This window comes from Mesoplodon bidens, assembly GCF_964165515.1.
Source record: "Mesoplodon bidens genome assembly, chromosome: 14".
Lineage (NCBI taxonomy): Eukaryota > Metazoa > Chordata > Mammalia > Artiodactyla > Ziphiidae > Mesoplodon > Mesoplodon bidens.
This window is the reverse complement of record NC_138170.1, coordinates 74,864,982-74,880,662: the sequence shown is the minus strand read 5'-3', so window position 1 is coordinate 74,880,662 and position 15,681 is coordinate 74,864,982. Positions and strand designations below refer to the sequence as shown.

Here is a 15,681-nt window from a genome sequence, read left to right as displayed (position 1 = left end):
GTGGTGAGCTCCGGCTGCGCCTGCGCGCCGGGCCTGCGCAATGGGCGGGGAGGCGGACGGGTGGGGCCAGGTGGGCGGGGCGAGTACCCCACGGCAGCTGGTGCTTTGAAACCCTAGGGCAAGGAGACTGTTCTAAACCACCAGATCCCGGAGGCGGAAGCTGCTGGGCACCCTCCTTCACTAAGGGCACCTGCCAAAGCTTCGGTTCTGCGGATTCTGTCGGTGGGGACGAACCGATTCTTGGCGCACCTGTGGGCAGGATTTGAGGGGCGGGACCGGGAAATGTGGGAGCAATAGTGTCACTGCTTCAGGTGTGGCCCATCTGTGACGTCATGGAAGTACGGAAATGAGATACCGATGTAGACGTCGCGGACCCCTTGCGCTCTTGCCAGAGGCCTGTGTGACATCACTGTCATCGGGAGGATGCCCTGACGTCACAGTGCCATAATGTTCTGGGAGGTGGGATGGGACGCCTTTGAGTCGGTTCTACGGACGCCAAGGTTCCAGGGGAGGGGGTGGGAATGATATCACAGGTCCCACGTTCTTGCAGATGAGGTGCCGTCCGGGAGCCCTAGACCATCTTACTGCGTTTCTCCCTCCCCCCAGGACCCTATACTAGCCCTGAATCCCGAGACAAGGAGGAAAAAGGCCCTTCGTGCGCCCCAAACCCCTAGCTACATTCCGGAAGGAGGGGGTAGAACCTGAACTCTTCCTCTAGGAAGGAGCCCTTGCGGGCTGTTCTTTCCCCCAGGGCGCTCCTGTTCTCCTCCCAGAGCGAGCGCTAGGAAGCTCCGGGCTGCGCCGAGGGTCTCTCGCGCCTTCCACCCGCCCAGCAGAGAAGTCCAGCCGGGTAGCTGCCCCACCTCCTGCGCTAGAGACGAATCGCAGGCCTAGCAACTTTGGGAAGGGCCCCAGCCGAACTCTCATCTCCTTCCCTCTCGAAAACCGGCCTGAGCCACGCTGGGCATGTGAGGCCAAAGGACACTTAATGTCTGAAAACGGGGGGTGGGGGGTGGTTCAGAATCTTCCAGAGGTGTAGCAGGAAAAAATTGGCCACCTGTAGAGTGGACAGGCAATAAAACACACCCAGCATTTCTGACCGTCTCGTTGCCTTTTCATGCGACCCATAGAGTAGGATCAGGGAATTGTAGCCTGTGTGGGGTCTGGTGGTCCGCGACCCAGGCTTGCCCTTCCATTTGCAGTCGCTGTTACTGCAGTGTATGAAATCACTGCCATGAGGATAGACTGCAGCCAGCTACGCTGCTAAGTGGTTTCTGCGTCCACCAAGATGATAGAGGCATTGAGAACAGGCTGGAGGTCTCTGGGCAGCACCCACTCCCACCCCATCCCCCAAACCTCTGCGCTTAGGAATTCATTCTTCCAAGGACGGACACTCGGTGCTGAAAGTCTCTCCGTGGCAGGGCCTGGGGATGGAGGGGCGGGGATTCATGGTATCAGAGGTGGGTGGGCCAGAAAGGAAAACCCTCCTTGGCAAACCTCCCCATTTCACAGTCCTTACTAAGTCCTTGAGTTGGGGCAGAGGTTCTTTGTGTCCTGGGGAGGTGGGAGGTGGTGCAATGTGAGGGACACGGGGCAGCAGCAGTCAATCCCTGAGGAAAACGGACTCCCTAAAACAGTAAAGGAACTGAATGAGGCACTCTTTCAGGTCCTCAGAGGTGATCAAAGCTCTCCGTAGTGGGGCGTGTGTGTGTGTGTGTATGTGTGTGTGTACCCACGCCCTGTCCTCATCTTGGAACAATCACTTAAACGGGCAAGTAAAGGAACAGATGTGGCTTCTCCCCTGGGGCGCTAACACAAGTCGCGGCCAAGCGCGACCCATACCACAGCCTGCGCTGCCTGGGCCCAAGCCGTCGAAGCCCAAAACCCACTGACTAACCCTCCCTCCACATGCCCAGAGGTCCCAGTTCTCTGGGATACGGGCTCCGCTCTCTCCTGCGGCGAGTCCTTTTGGACCCGAGGGGTAAGAAGGCTTGGGCTCTTGCTTGACTAGCGGAGATACCATAGGCCGGTCCAGAACCGGCAGCGCCCCGCCCCTCGTTCTCAGTGGGTTCTGGGACCCGTCAAGAAGGTTTGGAGGGCAAGACCAGATGCAGACAGGACCTGCGGCGGAAGTTACTCGGGGTTGCGGGCAGGACACCACGAGGTGCCCCGATTCCTGGGCCGCCCCTCCAGGCCTGTCCAGCAGGGGGCAGCGTGGCTCCGAATGCTGAGGGCAGGACTCGTCCACGCCGTCCCGGCCAAGGCCACAGAGATAAGTCGGGTTCCCGCACCGCCGAGTTCAAGCCCGCCGAGGGCGGGGAGGCATTCCCAGAGGAGGTGAGGATGGCGCAGCGAAAGCCTAGAGCGTTTTAACTCCTGCGGCCCCGGCACACTTTTTCAGACCGAGGACTGGTGGTCCCTGTTGCAGGTAAGCTCGGCCCAGCTGTCTCCGCGGTCGCTGAGCGCCGGGCACAGAAGCCCGAGAGGCTGCGCTCGGCTCGGGAAGAGCCGCGGGCGCCACCGCCTGAGCCGCCGAGCGGTCAGGATGCTGGAGCTGGTGGAGCCCCGCCCCGCCCCAAGCTGGAGAGCCCCCTGCTGCCTGGCCTCTAATTGTGGGAAAACTAGGCGCCCCAGGGAAGGTTCAACTTGTGGAGGGCCGACTCAGATTTCTCCTCCGAAACTCCCCGGGCCTCCCAGGGCGCCCGCCCCCGCCATTCCTGACAAGGCTTTAAAACGGCAGGAATCTTTGCGGGCGTGGAGCCGGGATCCGGGAGGGGACAGGCCCCAGCCAGAGAATTGTGTCAGGGGGCTCCTAACAGAGGGATTGATGTAGTTCTGGGGCTTTGGGGAGGCAGCGGTGATTATGTATTTGTAGCCGCGTATTGGGGCCCGGGGGACGGTACTGGTCTGAGGCAGTCCGTGAGGGCGCTTCCTTCCCTCCCCAGTGCAGCAGCAAGAGGCCTGGAGGGAGGCTTTTCGTTGGGGAGGTGGGTGACGTTCTCTTCCCTTGGTGGACCCTAAGCGACCCCGACACCCGGGGATGTTGGGATTTCTCACGGCCGATGTACTGGCCGCAGGCTCGGCTTCTTTGTAAACTCGGAGCCCTTCGGAGATGAGGACTGGGGAGACTGAGACCCTCAGGCCAAAGTGGAGGAGAAAAGTAAGAAGATAAATATGGGCGGGGTCCGAGGTTGCCCAACACCGGGAGAGAGGAGGGCTGCTCCACCCATCCCAAACCGCTGACGCTCCTTAGGGGAAAGTTGCTGAAGTGGGACAGGTCGGCTTGGGCAGCGAAACCCGCTCCTCTCAAAGAAAGGAGCCGCCCAGTTTCCTGCGTTTGGGAGGGAAATCACCCATCCTGCAATGCCTGTAAAATAACCGTTTATTTAATATTTTTAAAAACTCCAGTGATAAATGTCCGTTACCGATGGTCAGCATAAAGTGCCAATCGCAATACATCGTCCTGCTCCTAGCCTTCTGCTCGCTCGCGGTGATGGGGCAGCGGAGCAGGGGAGCCGGAGGCCGGGTCCCCTCCAGCCCCAGGGCCCGAGGCCCTCGCCCCGCCGTCGGAGTCCGGGAGCCCAGGGCCCGCTGCGCGGCAGGAGCTGGGAGGGGCGCTCCCCGGCCCCGCGATCCTGGGGCCCGGCGGCTGAAGCAGATACAGGGATTACACTTTTGCAGGCTCCCAGGGGTGGGGTTGGAGGCGGGAGGAGGGGTTGGAGGCTGCGAGAGAGCACAGAACTTCTTTTCCTCTCCCCTCTCTCTCCGCAGTCAGAGTTACAAGCTTATATGGTCAAAGAAAAAAAAAAGAATAAAGAAAACGTATAAAATAACAATAGAAAAAGTAATACTTCTGGGAGAGGCGCCGCTGCGGCTCCGCGAAGCTTTCGTTCTTTTTTTTTAATGCAGTTTTCCTTCCGCCACGTGAGTACCTCCTTTTGGCCAAGAGTTTAGCCGCGTCCTGGGGGAGCCGCCCGGGCGGCCGGGGTCACGGCCCGGGGCGGGGCTCTGGAGTTCCGCGTGCGCCCGGGCCCCGGGGGACGCGTTTGGGATGGGGGAAGGTCCCGGGAGGCCCTCCCGCTGCCCGCCAGAGTCGCCTTCGGCTTCTGGTCCCTCTGGAAGAGGGGGCGGCGTGACCCAGGGTCCGGGTGCCCCGGAGGCTCTGTTTAGCATTTGATCTTGGAGGTTTTGAGCTCCTTCACCTGTGAGTGTAGCGTCTTGTGGACAGCGAGAGTCCTGGACTGGCAGAATCCTTTCCCGCACTCTTGACACTTGAAAGGCTTCTCTTTGGAGTGAATATATCTGAGGGCAAAAGCAGACCGAGAATTAATCCTTGCAAAATGACCCAATGTTATAAATATTATAAATAGTTATCCAAGATCCCCTCCCACTGCAATGAGGAGCTTGCCCTCAGAAGAAAGGAGGTTTGGGAGTAGCTAGTGTGGAGCAGGGAGGTGAAGGAGACACCTCCGTCTGCACCGTGCACAGGTCCAGCTAGGCCGACCCCTGCCTTCCTAACCGGGGGCCAGCATGGCCTCCTTGTAAGGCCTGAGTCAACACTGAAGGTGAGTGAGGGGACCTGGGTGGGACAATTTGCTGGAGCTGTGCTGTCCCAAACGGTAATCACCAGCCACATGTGGTTATTAAAATTCAAATTAGGTAAAGCTGAAAAGTTAGTTTCTCAGCTACACTAGTTGCCCATTTCAAGGGCTTGGTTGTCTTTTGTGCCACGTATCACTTTTCATCATCGCAGAAACTTCTATCGCACAGCGCTGCAGAGGGAGGAAGCTGTGCGTGCCTGTCTGGAGCTTGGGTCCTATTCCTCGCATGTTCTCTCCACCCTTGCTCCAGGAGCCCATCCCTGAGCTTTGCTGGTTTCCTTCCCGATTTGGGGGAATCCCAGAAACTTAGGAGGCTTGGACTTGGTAGGGGGTGGGTCTCGCATTAGGGAGGAGGCTGGTGAGGACATAAGCAGACAGCCAGCTCTCTCCTGGGCCACCCGCAGTACCGCACCTGTGGTCTCGTAGGTGGTCTTGCCTCCGGAAGGCTTTGTGGCAGATGTCACAGGTGTAGGGCCGCTCGTCCGTGTGCGTCCGCTCATGGATGAGGAGGTTGTAGGACTTCGTGAAGTGGCGGCCACAGAATTTGCAGACGAACTCCTTCTTGGTTTTGGAAGGCAGGCGTCCCCTCGTGGGCTTCTTTTCTGGGGACAGCTTGGTCACATCCAGGAGGGCGCCCAGCCCACCAGCGGGGGACCCGGGACCCTCTCCCCGGCCAAGCTTGGACGGATCTTCCTGCGTGGCCGCCAAGGCCAGGTTGGCAAAATCAAAGCGCGGCTTGGTCTTGAGCGCCGCGGGGCCGCTGCCTCCAGCGGTGATCTCAGGCTTGGGCTGGATGACGTGAGGGAACCAGGGGAAGGCGGGCAGCTGGAAGCGCGCGTCCACCAGGCTGGACACGGCACCGGGCACTTTGGAGAAGGAGGACCGCGGCAAATGCATCGCGGGGTAGCCCAGCGTCCACTGGTGCAGGTGCACGGCATGCAGCGCGCTGAAACCATACAGATTGGGCAGGTGGTCCGAGGGCACCGTGGGCAGGCCGTTCACTGCCTGAAGAAAGGAGTAGTTGGTGAGCTGCAGAGATGGATGGATGGGCACCGGTGCTGGCAAGGTTTTGCTGCCCATGGTCGTAGTTGCAGTATGTTCTCAATCTCGATCTGCAAGGAAAAGAAGAGGGGAGGGGAGAGGAACAGACAAGTTCAGGGTAAGTGCCCTCCTTCTGAGTTCCAGCCCAGCCACACCTTGTCTGTCCCCCAGAGTCAGAGCTGGGAACCTAAGACCCCACCCATGGAGCTCACTGCCCTCACCGAGAAGGCAGGAACCCTCAAAATTGCAGGGCTCCTTCCCAATGGCCTCCAGCGGAGACACACAACTTGATACAGAAACCAAACTACATCCTACGCAATGCGACCAACTTAAAACCAGTCTACAGTGTACATGACACTGAGAAAGGCATAAGCACAGGGAAACTGTCGCGTAAAGACTTACATCCAGGCAAGCCTTAGTCAACAGAGAATTACACTCTCCTGTAAAGATAACAGAAACTTGGAAGCACACTTACACATTCACGTGCAGATAAACAAATACAGAAATGCACGCCGACAGATAAACACAGACTCGCACATTTTGAAGCAGAGTTGACAACAAGGTGCAAAGATAAACTGCGACAAGCGGTATTGTGCTACTAAACAAAATGCAGGGAGGAGCGCTCGTACACACACGGGATCACACCGCACCTACAAAGAGCTCCACAGACAGACAGCACACATACAAACACCCACCAGTCTGCACATCTCCCAGCTCCTGTGCATTAAGCTCTACTAGCTGACCATCAGTTTGGCTTCTAGAAGCCATGCCATGTTTCTCCTTACAGCTCTCAACATTGACCTCAAATTTGCTTTTCTGTATCACTGTTAAGGAGCCCTTTTGACACCACCCTCTCTGCAGCTCCCTGCGGACTGACTCCCATCCACAGCCCTTGGGGATCACCTTTGTTTCAGCAAGGACGCTAACAGCCACATTTACTTACTCACTCAAACATCTGCAGTCATGTACAAGGGGGCTTCAGTGCCCTCCCTACCCCACAGGAAAGGGTGGCAGGGGCTTGGGGCTCTCAGGATGTGTGTGCCTGTGGTGAACACCCCCTCCCGGGCAGGTGGGTTTGCCTATGAGCAAGGGCATTGAGGCTGGGCCTCAGCTGCTGTGGGCTACGCACCCTCCAGATGCAAGGCCAGGGAGCTTGAGCAAAGCCAGAGGGGAGTCATGCTGATGTGACAAGCAGTCTCCTGGCCTTCTTGACTCTTGGTCAGGGTCCCCAGCCTCCGTGGACAGGTCTAGACTCGGCAGACAGACCTTTTATGTCTGTGCCTCCCAGACACTCCTAACTTGGGTCGGTCCAGTGGAGGCAAAAACAGGGAGAAAGAAAGGTGGAATTACACAGAAGACCCTGGGAGGTCTTCTCAAGGTCTCAAGTGCCGAAGTCCGTCTCAAGAAGTCACTGGGGAGCAGGGTGCTTGGGACTCACTTCTCCTTGCCTGTCTCAATCACCTGCCTCCCACTTCTCCCTTTACTCCTTATTTCCCCTCTCCTCTTCCTCAGATCTTTCTTCCAACCTGCAGCAGGTCCCCACCCCTAGGCTTCCCAGGCCCCTGCTCTGTACCCTCCTTCACAGCACACACTGACACCACCCAGACAGCTTCGGAAGCCTAGCTTACCCTCAGCCCAGGCCCCTCAGGCTCGGGCTGCCTTTCACTACAGGGAAGCTTTGAACGTGAGGGCAGTGCCGCGCAGTTCCCAGGAGGATTGAGGACAGTATTGACCTAGAAGCCCTTCCCCCTGGAAGCCGTTGGGGAAGGTCACTCTCGGTGTGGTGGGCCCTAAGGAAAGGGGCTCTGCTGGGGGTGGAGGGAGCAAAACACCCAGAGCCGGCAGAGGCGTCCTCGCGCAGGGTAAATCGAATGAAAACCAAGTCGGACCGCAGCAATTAATTCGGCCTGGGGCTCAGGGAGGCACAAATCTGCGTGGGAACGCGGAGAGAGGACCCGGGCGGCGGAGCCCTGGCCTCCGCAGCGGTGTTCTCCGTTACGTCGATCACGGGTCGCGCCAGGGACGACCCGAGACCCTCCTACAGCGTTGAGACGGGGCGAAGCAAAATACGAATTGGGCCAGAGAGAAAGCTGGAGCCTGTTTGGGTTGGGAAGGGGGAGGGGGGAGAAAGGAGGCGACTCGCCGACTTCAAAGGTCTTTGATTTGTTGTCACCTCTCCTTCCCCTCCCTGCGCTGGAAATCAGATCCTTATCTCTGGCTCCCCGGGGCCCGCAGGGCGCCGCCCGGGCCTCCACTTGCTCCCCTAGTGCTCGGCCTATCCCCGGCGATGGCGACAGAGCGCTGGGCTGCACCCGAGCCCGGGCCGGCTCCGTGCAGGGTCGGGGATCCCAGCAATCCCTCGTGTACTAACCTGGCCTCTCCTCGCCCACCCCCAGGAGCGGAGCCCTTGGGCTCGGTAAGGGGAGCGGGCGCCTGCAGCCGACACTGCTCTTGGGAGCCAACCTTAACGGGCTATCTGCCCAATCTTGTTTCCCCCAACACTCAATTTCTTTTTCTCAGTGGCGCAGCCAGTTTATTTTCTGCCACATTCCGAGGGCAGGGTTCCCCAGGCCCTCGTCAACGATTTTCCCGGGGACGAAATTCGTTCGAAACGTGGCTCTCTACACTAGTAGTCCCAAGAATGGGCCGAATTCACTCTCCGGTTTCAGGCAGTCAGCTAAGAGGAAAACACAGTCTCACCCTCGCCTGTCCCGCCAGAGGGGATGAGCGAACGCCCGGCCCCGCTGGCTCCCGTTGCCCTGACACCGGAACCCCAGCGTGAAGGCTTTAGATCTTTAAAAGCGAGAGGAAACACCTCTTCCCAGGCCCCAGGCCAGGCATCCACTCGGCAAGGAGCTAGGACCTCGGGACCTTGGAGGTGCGGGTAAGGGTGCTGACCACGCGCATCAAACGCCATTCGCGCTTCCCAGCCCGGATCCCCGCGCTGTGCAGACACTGTTTCCCTCGTGCGGTAGAGCGCCAGTCCCGGGTCTGCAGCCAACCCTATGCTGGGCATTAATGAAGTGTGCAGAGTCTATTAAAGTAGTTGATTCGGGGCTAATTGAGCGTGAGCGAGTTAACCGCTTGCATTAATGAGGGCAGAGCGAGCTCCATGAGCTTGCGCCTGGAGGAGTCTAGCATCAGCCCCAGAAAATCATCCTTGACACAGAATCCCCATCACGTGTGGTGACCGGCGTCCGGACCCCTGGCGAAAGGACTGACCAGCACGGGACACTTCTGTTTAATTCTCCCAACGAACGAGATCGAACGAACCCTTCGGCTACGCGGCCATCACCCCTGCTTTTAAACGCCTGCTGCGTCCTCAGCGATCTGCTCCCCGGTCTTACTGAAATCGCAATTACTTCTTGGAGCCTCGGATAGAACATCTATCTACCCACTGGTCGCCCTCCATCCGTTCCCCCCGCCCCCCGCGTCCTTGCCAGCCCCTCTCTTCTCTAGGAGGCCATGAACCTGAGAGATTAACTAGCCTTGCACGTGGTTTCTGTTCCCAAGAGCCAGCGCGCAGCTCTTAACCCGGGTGAAATTTACCAAATTGTGGCAACAAAGAAACCCTCGCAGCTACACTGTACTCCAAGAGCCTACCCCGCTACTGGCCGAGCTGCTGAAAAACGAATGGATGTGGGTTTTCATTCCTCTTATCAGAGAAGTTTGGGGGGAGAAATTAGTTCAGCAGGCAGTCCGTCACATCTTTCCCTCTCTTCTCCGGCTCCCACCTTCTCTCCTGAAGGGAGACAGGCACGGGAGCAAACGAATCCTTCCCTTCCAAGCCCGAAACTGAGGACACCCGCGGCTCCACAGTGTTTCCGCTACTGCGGCGTGCGGGTCTCTGATTGGGAAGTAGTGTTCGCGCCCCCTGCGTGCTCCCCTGCACCAGGACAGTCGCGGGTTACGCTCCAGGCCTTGACCACACAGAGCAATCATCGGATAGAGAACACCCCGAAGGCAGAGCGCAAGTGCGAGGCGGCGTCAGGCACGCGGCCCTGCGCTCCCGGGTCGGGCCGGCCTCGTACCTGAGCGCAACTCGGCAAAAGACAAACGCTCACGAAAGCGCGACCCGGCGGGGGCATGCACCTGTCCCTGGCGCGGGCGCCTGCGGCTGTAGCCATCCATGCGCTCCCTCTTCCTTCTTCGTCAGCTAAGGTAGGTCAGGTTGGGCTAGGCGCGCGTCTCGGGAGAGTCTGTGCCCGCTTTAGTTGCTTCGGTTTCTTAGAGGGGGGGCCACAGGCTGACTTCCGAAGTCCGCGAGCACCTCGCCTGGGATTCCGCGAAGCCCGGCCGCGCGGGGGGCAGTAGTGGGGACCCGCCCCCTCATTCCCCCAGGGTCAGAGGCCGAGGACCCCTCACGCGAAGCCCCTGAGCCAGCACCCACGACCGCCCAGGACTGCAGCTGCTCTCGCTTTCACAATGGTCCTGCAGCCTTCGCTTGGCGAGAGGAGCTTCTTTCTGGGACAGAGAGAGAGAGGAGACACCCGCCGATCGGTGACAGGGGACCCGGGAGTCCTGCCCGTATTCCCCTCGCCGAGCCCGGGCGCCCAGGGCTGCAGTTACCTTATTCCGCTGCGGTCCCGGCGCTGCGCGCGTCTCTGGGGCTCCCGCTGCGGGGGACCCGGGAAGCCAGAGGCGCTAGATTCCACAGCGTCCTGGCCCCTCTCCGGCTGCGGGGACTCCGAGCGCCCGACACGCGGGAGCGCTCAGCGGCCCCGGAGTCCTGTCCGCCCAGGGATGGTGAACTTCTCTCGGGGCTCCTACGTTGGGTCTGAACCCGGTGCGGCTGAGAACGTACTGGGGAGAGACCGAGCTCCGACTCACTCACCCCTTAGCACCGAGCCGCCTACTTATTTTAATCCACCACCCTCCCTCCTCCCTCCCTCCCCCCTCCTCCTCCCCTCTCCCCCTCCCCCTCCCCTTGCCTCAGGATTCCTCCTCTCCCTCCCCTCCCTCCCCTGCCCCCTAACCATCCTGCCCTGCGCATGCGCACTGAGAGAGAAAGTTTTGCTGACCCGGGCAGCCGACTGTGGCAGCGGCGCTCGCTTGGCCCCGGCCTCCTGGGAGCTGCGTCCCCTGTTCTTCAGTCCTGTGCGACCCTTTCTGCGTTGTTAGGCCCACGAGGTCCCCCCAGGCGCGCTAGAGGAAAAACAACCTCTAGCAGATGAAACCGGGCTGAAACCGCGCATTTCGCAGTCCCCTGCCTTGGAGCCTAGGACACAGCCTGTGCAAGGTCGGGGTGGGGGGGGCGGTGCGTCGGGATCCTGGCGCCTTAGTTTGGGCTCCAGCGCACCTTGGCCCCTGCTGACTAGCCTCTTCTCCCAGAATCCCTTATGGCGTGGAGCATCTCCTGGACATCCGAGAGTGCTCAGTGCCAGAGCGGTATCCCAGACCCCAATGCCTATGGGTGACCCCAAACCCTGTGTTATGGAGTTCGTTAGAAAGATTAGAGGCGGACGATGGGGCAAGAAGTCAAGAAAGTTATTTCCCTAGGACCCAAAACCTTCTGGGATTCACACCCTCTAATCATGTCTTCATTTATTTTAGGAGGATGGATGAGAGTTTGGAGGATGAGCTGAACAGGCACGCGATTCAAGCTGAAAAGTTCTTCAGCTCCAGGACCTTGGAGTCCAAGGGACTGGTTCAGGTGGAGTTTGTGATCTAAGTGAGGGTCAGGGTTCTTGCTGCAAGAAATTCTGTCTTCACTGCTTATGCTTTAAAAAGGAGAGTACTTGTACCTTCTTCACTGCCTGGCTCTAAGAGCTGACCTCCAGCTGACCCCAGCCCACATCCCTCCCCGCCATCTCTCGGGAACAGCCAGCCCTGGGTCCGGAGGAGGGGCTGGTTTCTGGGGCTTGGGTGAGTCCAGATTCACACCACTGCACTCCTGGGGTTTGCCCCAAGACTGCTGCTGAATGACCCCTCTGAGGTCTGGAGACTGGATCCTGGCCTCAGTGGGTCTCTAGTATATTGGTATTGCGTCTCTGGAAGAAGCTGCCACTTTGTCCAGATTCAGTCTGCAAGTCTGAGCTTTTTTTTTTTTTTTTTTTTGTAAAGACTCTTGGTTCCCTGACCTAGGAAAACGGTAGTGGAAATGCCCCCCAAAAAGGAATAATTGGAGGACACCCTGGTCTTACCCCCAGGCGGCCTTTAGAACAGAACCTGGCCTCCAGCCCCTAGGTAACTTTGTCTTGGGCAGGGAGGAGGAAAAAGGGGTGCAGTCTTTGCCCCAGGGGACTGCATTCACCCCCTGCAGTTTAGTGCTAGAGTAAGGGACCCATGTAAGTTTGTCTGTGCAGCTGGAATCCTAGCAACTTCCAGCATGGAGCGACATTCTGGCCCTTGGGGGCCCCCTGGGAGGCCCCTTGGGAACAGAAGGAGCTGAGATCACTCCCTCCCCTGAGATTCCAAGGTAGCAAGTGCTAAGAGCAAGGAAGGCTGGGAGGGCAAGTCCAACAGGGCATTCCTGGACTGTACCGGCTTCCACCTTGGGCCAGGGAATCTGTGTGCACAAGGCTCAGGCTCTCCTAGGAGACCAAGCTTGGTACCTTTTATTACCAGCAGTGAAAGAATCCATAGAGGCCTCCACAGTGGGCCATCTGGCTGTCCAGACCACTTAAGAAACGTTCCCTAGGAAGAGGACATTCAGGTAGGATGGAGCCTCCTGGGGTGTACATCTCTGGCTCAGAACGCCACCCAGTGCAACTGTGCCTCCTCCATCTTTCACTTGCCTTTTTCTCCTGAATCAGGGCCCCTGGCCAACCTGCCTCAAAGACTTCTAGAAAATCTCCAGGTAGGAGGATCCCTAAAGAGCTCTTGGAGGAAGTTTTTAGGGATCTTAAAGAAAGGGCCATGCAACCCGGTTGTTTAATGCTGCTTTTGCCAGGTTATCTGGAAAACTGACCCCCACTCAGGTCAAATCCTGTAACTTAGCTGGTGTGGGGCAAGATGGGGCTGCAAGGCTGGAGCTGGTCCCTCCTGGCCCAGCATCTCAGGCTTTGCCTCTCCAGCTGCTTCCTCTGGAGCTGGTCTGCAAGGTAGGACAGGACAAGGCGAGAGAGAGGTGCAGGACAGTGGCACTGCCCAGCCTCAGATCTGTTTCAGACACCTGGCTTCAACGCCATTCTTTCTAGGTCTTGGACAATGAACACCCCCAGAAAGCTGGAATAATGAAATTCAAGATTTGCTGGCTGCCATCGAGTCCTCCAACTCAATCTGAGCAGCCAAGGGGATGACCCCCAAACCCTGGCCTCAGTCTCCAGTGGAGACCAACCAGATCCTGGTTCCCTCTGGACCCACCGCAGGAAGAAACCCTGGAAGCTAAGGACCCCTCGGCTTCTCTACGCAACGGGAACAAAGGGCCCCCCCCCATTTAAGAGAAATTGATCAGACTAAGCTAGGTCTAGGTCGCCACGCTGCACCTGGACTGCAGCTTGGATAGACTGAGCAGAGCAGGACTCAGGACACGTAAGGGCTACCAAGTTACTTTACAGCGAAGGCAAATTCGTTTAAAACTTGCAAGGACATCATGGTTCAAATATGGTCAACGGCCTCGCTATAGGGGACCCAACCACCCTATGGCCCCAGAGCTCCGTGAAGGTGGAGAAACTCCTGTCTGGACGCCCATGCCATTCCTGGGCGTCCCGCACACTCCGCCCCCGTGTCTGCAAGCTTTGCTCGCTTAGAGCCCGCGGGCACCAGCCGGGGACCAGACCCCGCGCAACCCCCCTCGCTGGTCCTTCTGGTTCGCCCACCCACCGCCCGCCCGGCGCAACCGCGGGCGCCCGAGTCTGGGACGGAGCAGTCTCGGGGAAATGGTCCCACAGTAGCAACCAGGCCTCCAGGTCCGGGTTACTCCCCGCCAGTGCCGGTGGGGTCCAGCAGAAAGCGATACCCAAGCCAGCCCGTGGCGCCGGGTCGTGGACCGCCCTGAGCCCAGTCCCGCAGAGAGCCCCCGCCCGCCGCCGCCTTTCCTGGGCACGATGGGGTGGTGACAGCCTCTGCTGGTCTCCCCACCCCATCCCCAGACCCTCTCCGGACCCCTGCTCACTCGGAAGGAACAGTGCCCCAGCCTGCCTTCGGAGTGAAAATTGAGCAGCTTCCAGAAAATTAACTAGAACGTGGCTTACTTTGCTTTGGGGGGTTTGGATAAAAAATGAACCCCACCTCTCCTCACTTCCCAACCACACAAAAGTGACCTCATTTTTTTAGAAAATGAAATTTACTTAGTACTAGGTGAGCTTTTGCTTCCAACGCAAGCTTTCCTGTAACTACTTTGTGGACAATTGGGGGTCTGCTCATTTGACCCCCCTTTAAGCATGTACAGAGCTTTCAAATAACCGAGAGATTTAGGTATCCCTCTGTAATCATTTAGATGATGGATTGTAATGGCTCAATAGTTCCTCTGGAACCATTACGATCAATCAGGTCAAAATCCAGCTTTGGGGAAAAGTTTTTAAGCACGGGAGGTAGGCAACACGACATCCACACACACTTGCGCAGATAACAGGCTCTGATAAGGTACAAGCAACGCTAGAGTCTTAGGAGAATAGATCACAGGTGAACCCAAGAGCCGGTGTTTATTGTGACAGCGACAGGCAAGTTACAGTATCAAAACTGAAAGGGAAACTGAACTGTTTTTCCAGGCAGTTCCCGTTTCCTAAGTGCTTTATGAGCACATAAGTATCTTGTAACTATTTGTCACCTTAATAAATAAAAAATTCATGCATGCATATATCTGTTCTTGGTTTATGAGATGTATGAAGCACGAATATCATGTGGAATTGCATAAACGCTGGGCATACTAGCACCGGTAAAACGGAACGAAAATCACGTCTTAAATTGTGAAGATAAAATGTAAAATGTGCGCAGAAATTGTGGGGAGTTTTTACTTTTTGTACAACTATGAGTTGTCAAAATTATTTTCGACGGATCTACGTTCTAAGATTACTGAATTTTCCTTTTATTCAAAGGTGGAAATAAATGTATTAGAAACGACGCAGTGTCTAATCAAACTGTGGATGATGAAAAAAAAAAGTTATTTTAACTGAATCGCGTATAGTCAGGGGGAAGCCCTGCGGACAGAATTACCTTACTACACCCGCGGCGCTACGTCGTTGACGGGCTACACAGGCGGCGGTCGGCGCTGGAGGAATGAGCGTTGGAGGTAATTAATTTCCAGACACTGGAGGGTTATTATCTGCATAGCGATTTCCGGCGAGGGAACTCGGAGCAAGTCTGGCTGCGATGTTTTATCGACAGACTTGGGGACGCAATCCTAAAGAAAACGCGCCACCTGCTGGTGAGCAAGTGACATCTCCCGGTGCCCCTTCCTCGAAAAGTCTCACATCCAGTTGTCTCCGGGGGGGGGGGGGGATTTTTTTTTTTTTTCCTTTAAATGTTCTTTTCTGAGTCACGAATTCGCCTTTACTCATGTAAAACTACACACTGCCCTTCCAAAGAACAAACACGGATTCTGTTTCCCCTGCTCCAGATTTGTGAGGGTAGTTTTGGTTTTGTTTTGTTTTTAAGAATCCGAAATCCTTGTCAACTTTCTACCACCATTAGTTTCTGGTCCTGGGAAAAACGATGAACCAGGATCTACTGTGAAAGTTTTCTGCACTCTCCGAGCTGGGTCAGCGCTACCTCCTAGGTAGCTCCTTGGAGATAAGGATGCTCTGACTCTTGCGTCCACTTCTTCCCTCCCTCCCCAGCGTGGAGGAGCATCTGGACCCGGGCCCCTCCCAGGATTCCCAGTCGGGCTTTCTGAAGAACCAAAGGAATGGAGAGGGAGAGCCTGCTTCTTCGAATCGGATTCCCTGAAACATGCCATGCCTCCTCCTACCCTCACTTTCCTCCCAGGCAGGCCACTGGATTCCAGGTCCTTTGCTGATCCCTTTCCTTCCTGGAATTCCCTACAGGATATTTTAGCTGGACCCTCTCTACTCCTTGGCAGCAAAGCTGCAACTTAAAAAAGAAAAAAAAAGTTGTTTTAAATTTTATTGAGATGTAATTGACATATAACACTGTGTAA

At 57.0% G+C, this 15,681-nt stretch overlaps 1 protein-coding gene across 3 annotated transcripts; it reads right to left on the bottom strand.

The window, feature by feature from the left end:
* Positions 1–3,364: 3,364 nt before the first annotated feature.
* Positions 3,365–14,999, bottom strand: OSR1 (odd-skipped related transcription factor 1). 3 transcript variants are annotated; one of them, XM_081253842.1, is made up of 4 exons: positions 10,212–10,483; positions 9,735–10,106; positions 5,014–5,713; positions 3,365–4,302 (listed from the first exon to the last, which is right to left on the bottom strand). In XM_081253842.1, exons 3-4 carry the CDS (start codon positions 5,679–5,681, stop codon positions 4,167–4,169), a joined length of 804 nt encoding a protein of 267 aa, XP_081109968.1. In that variant the 5' UTR covers positions 5,682–5,713; positions 9,735–10,106; positions 10,212–10,483; the 3' UTR covers positions 3,365–4,166. The 3 variants fall into 3 exon arrangements, with proteins under 3 accessions (XP_081109968.1, XP_081109969.1, XP_081109967.1); XM_081253843.1 differs by lacking the exons at positions 9,735–10,106; positions 10,212–10,483 and adding an exon at positions 14,739–14,999; XM_081253841.1 differs by lacking the exon at positions 9,735–10,106.
* Between the last annotated feature and the right edge of the window lie 682 nt (positions 15,000–15,681).

Bases quoted from the DNA above. Each gene is read 5' to 3' on its own strand.
- OSR1 (XM_081253843.1), bottom strand. From the start codon at position 5,681: ATGGGCAGCAAAACCTTGCCAGCACCGGTGCCCATCCATCCATCTCTG. The intron at 4,303-5,013 runs GTGCGGTACTGC...TTTTGCCCTCAG, and splicing joins GACCACCTACGAGACCACAG to ATATATTCACTCCAAAGAGA.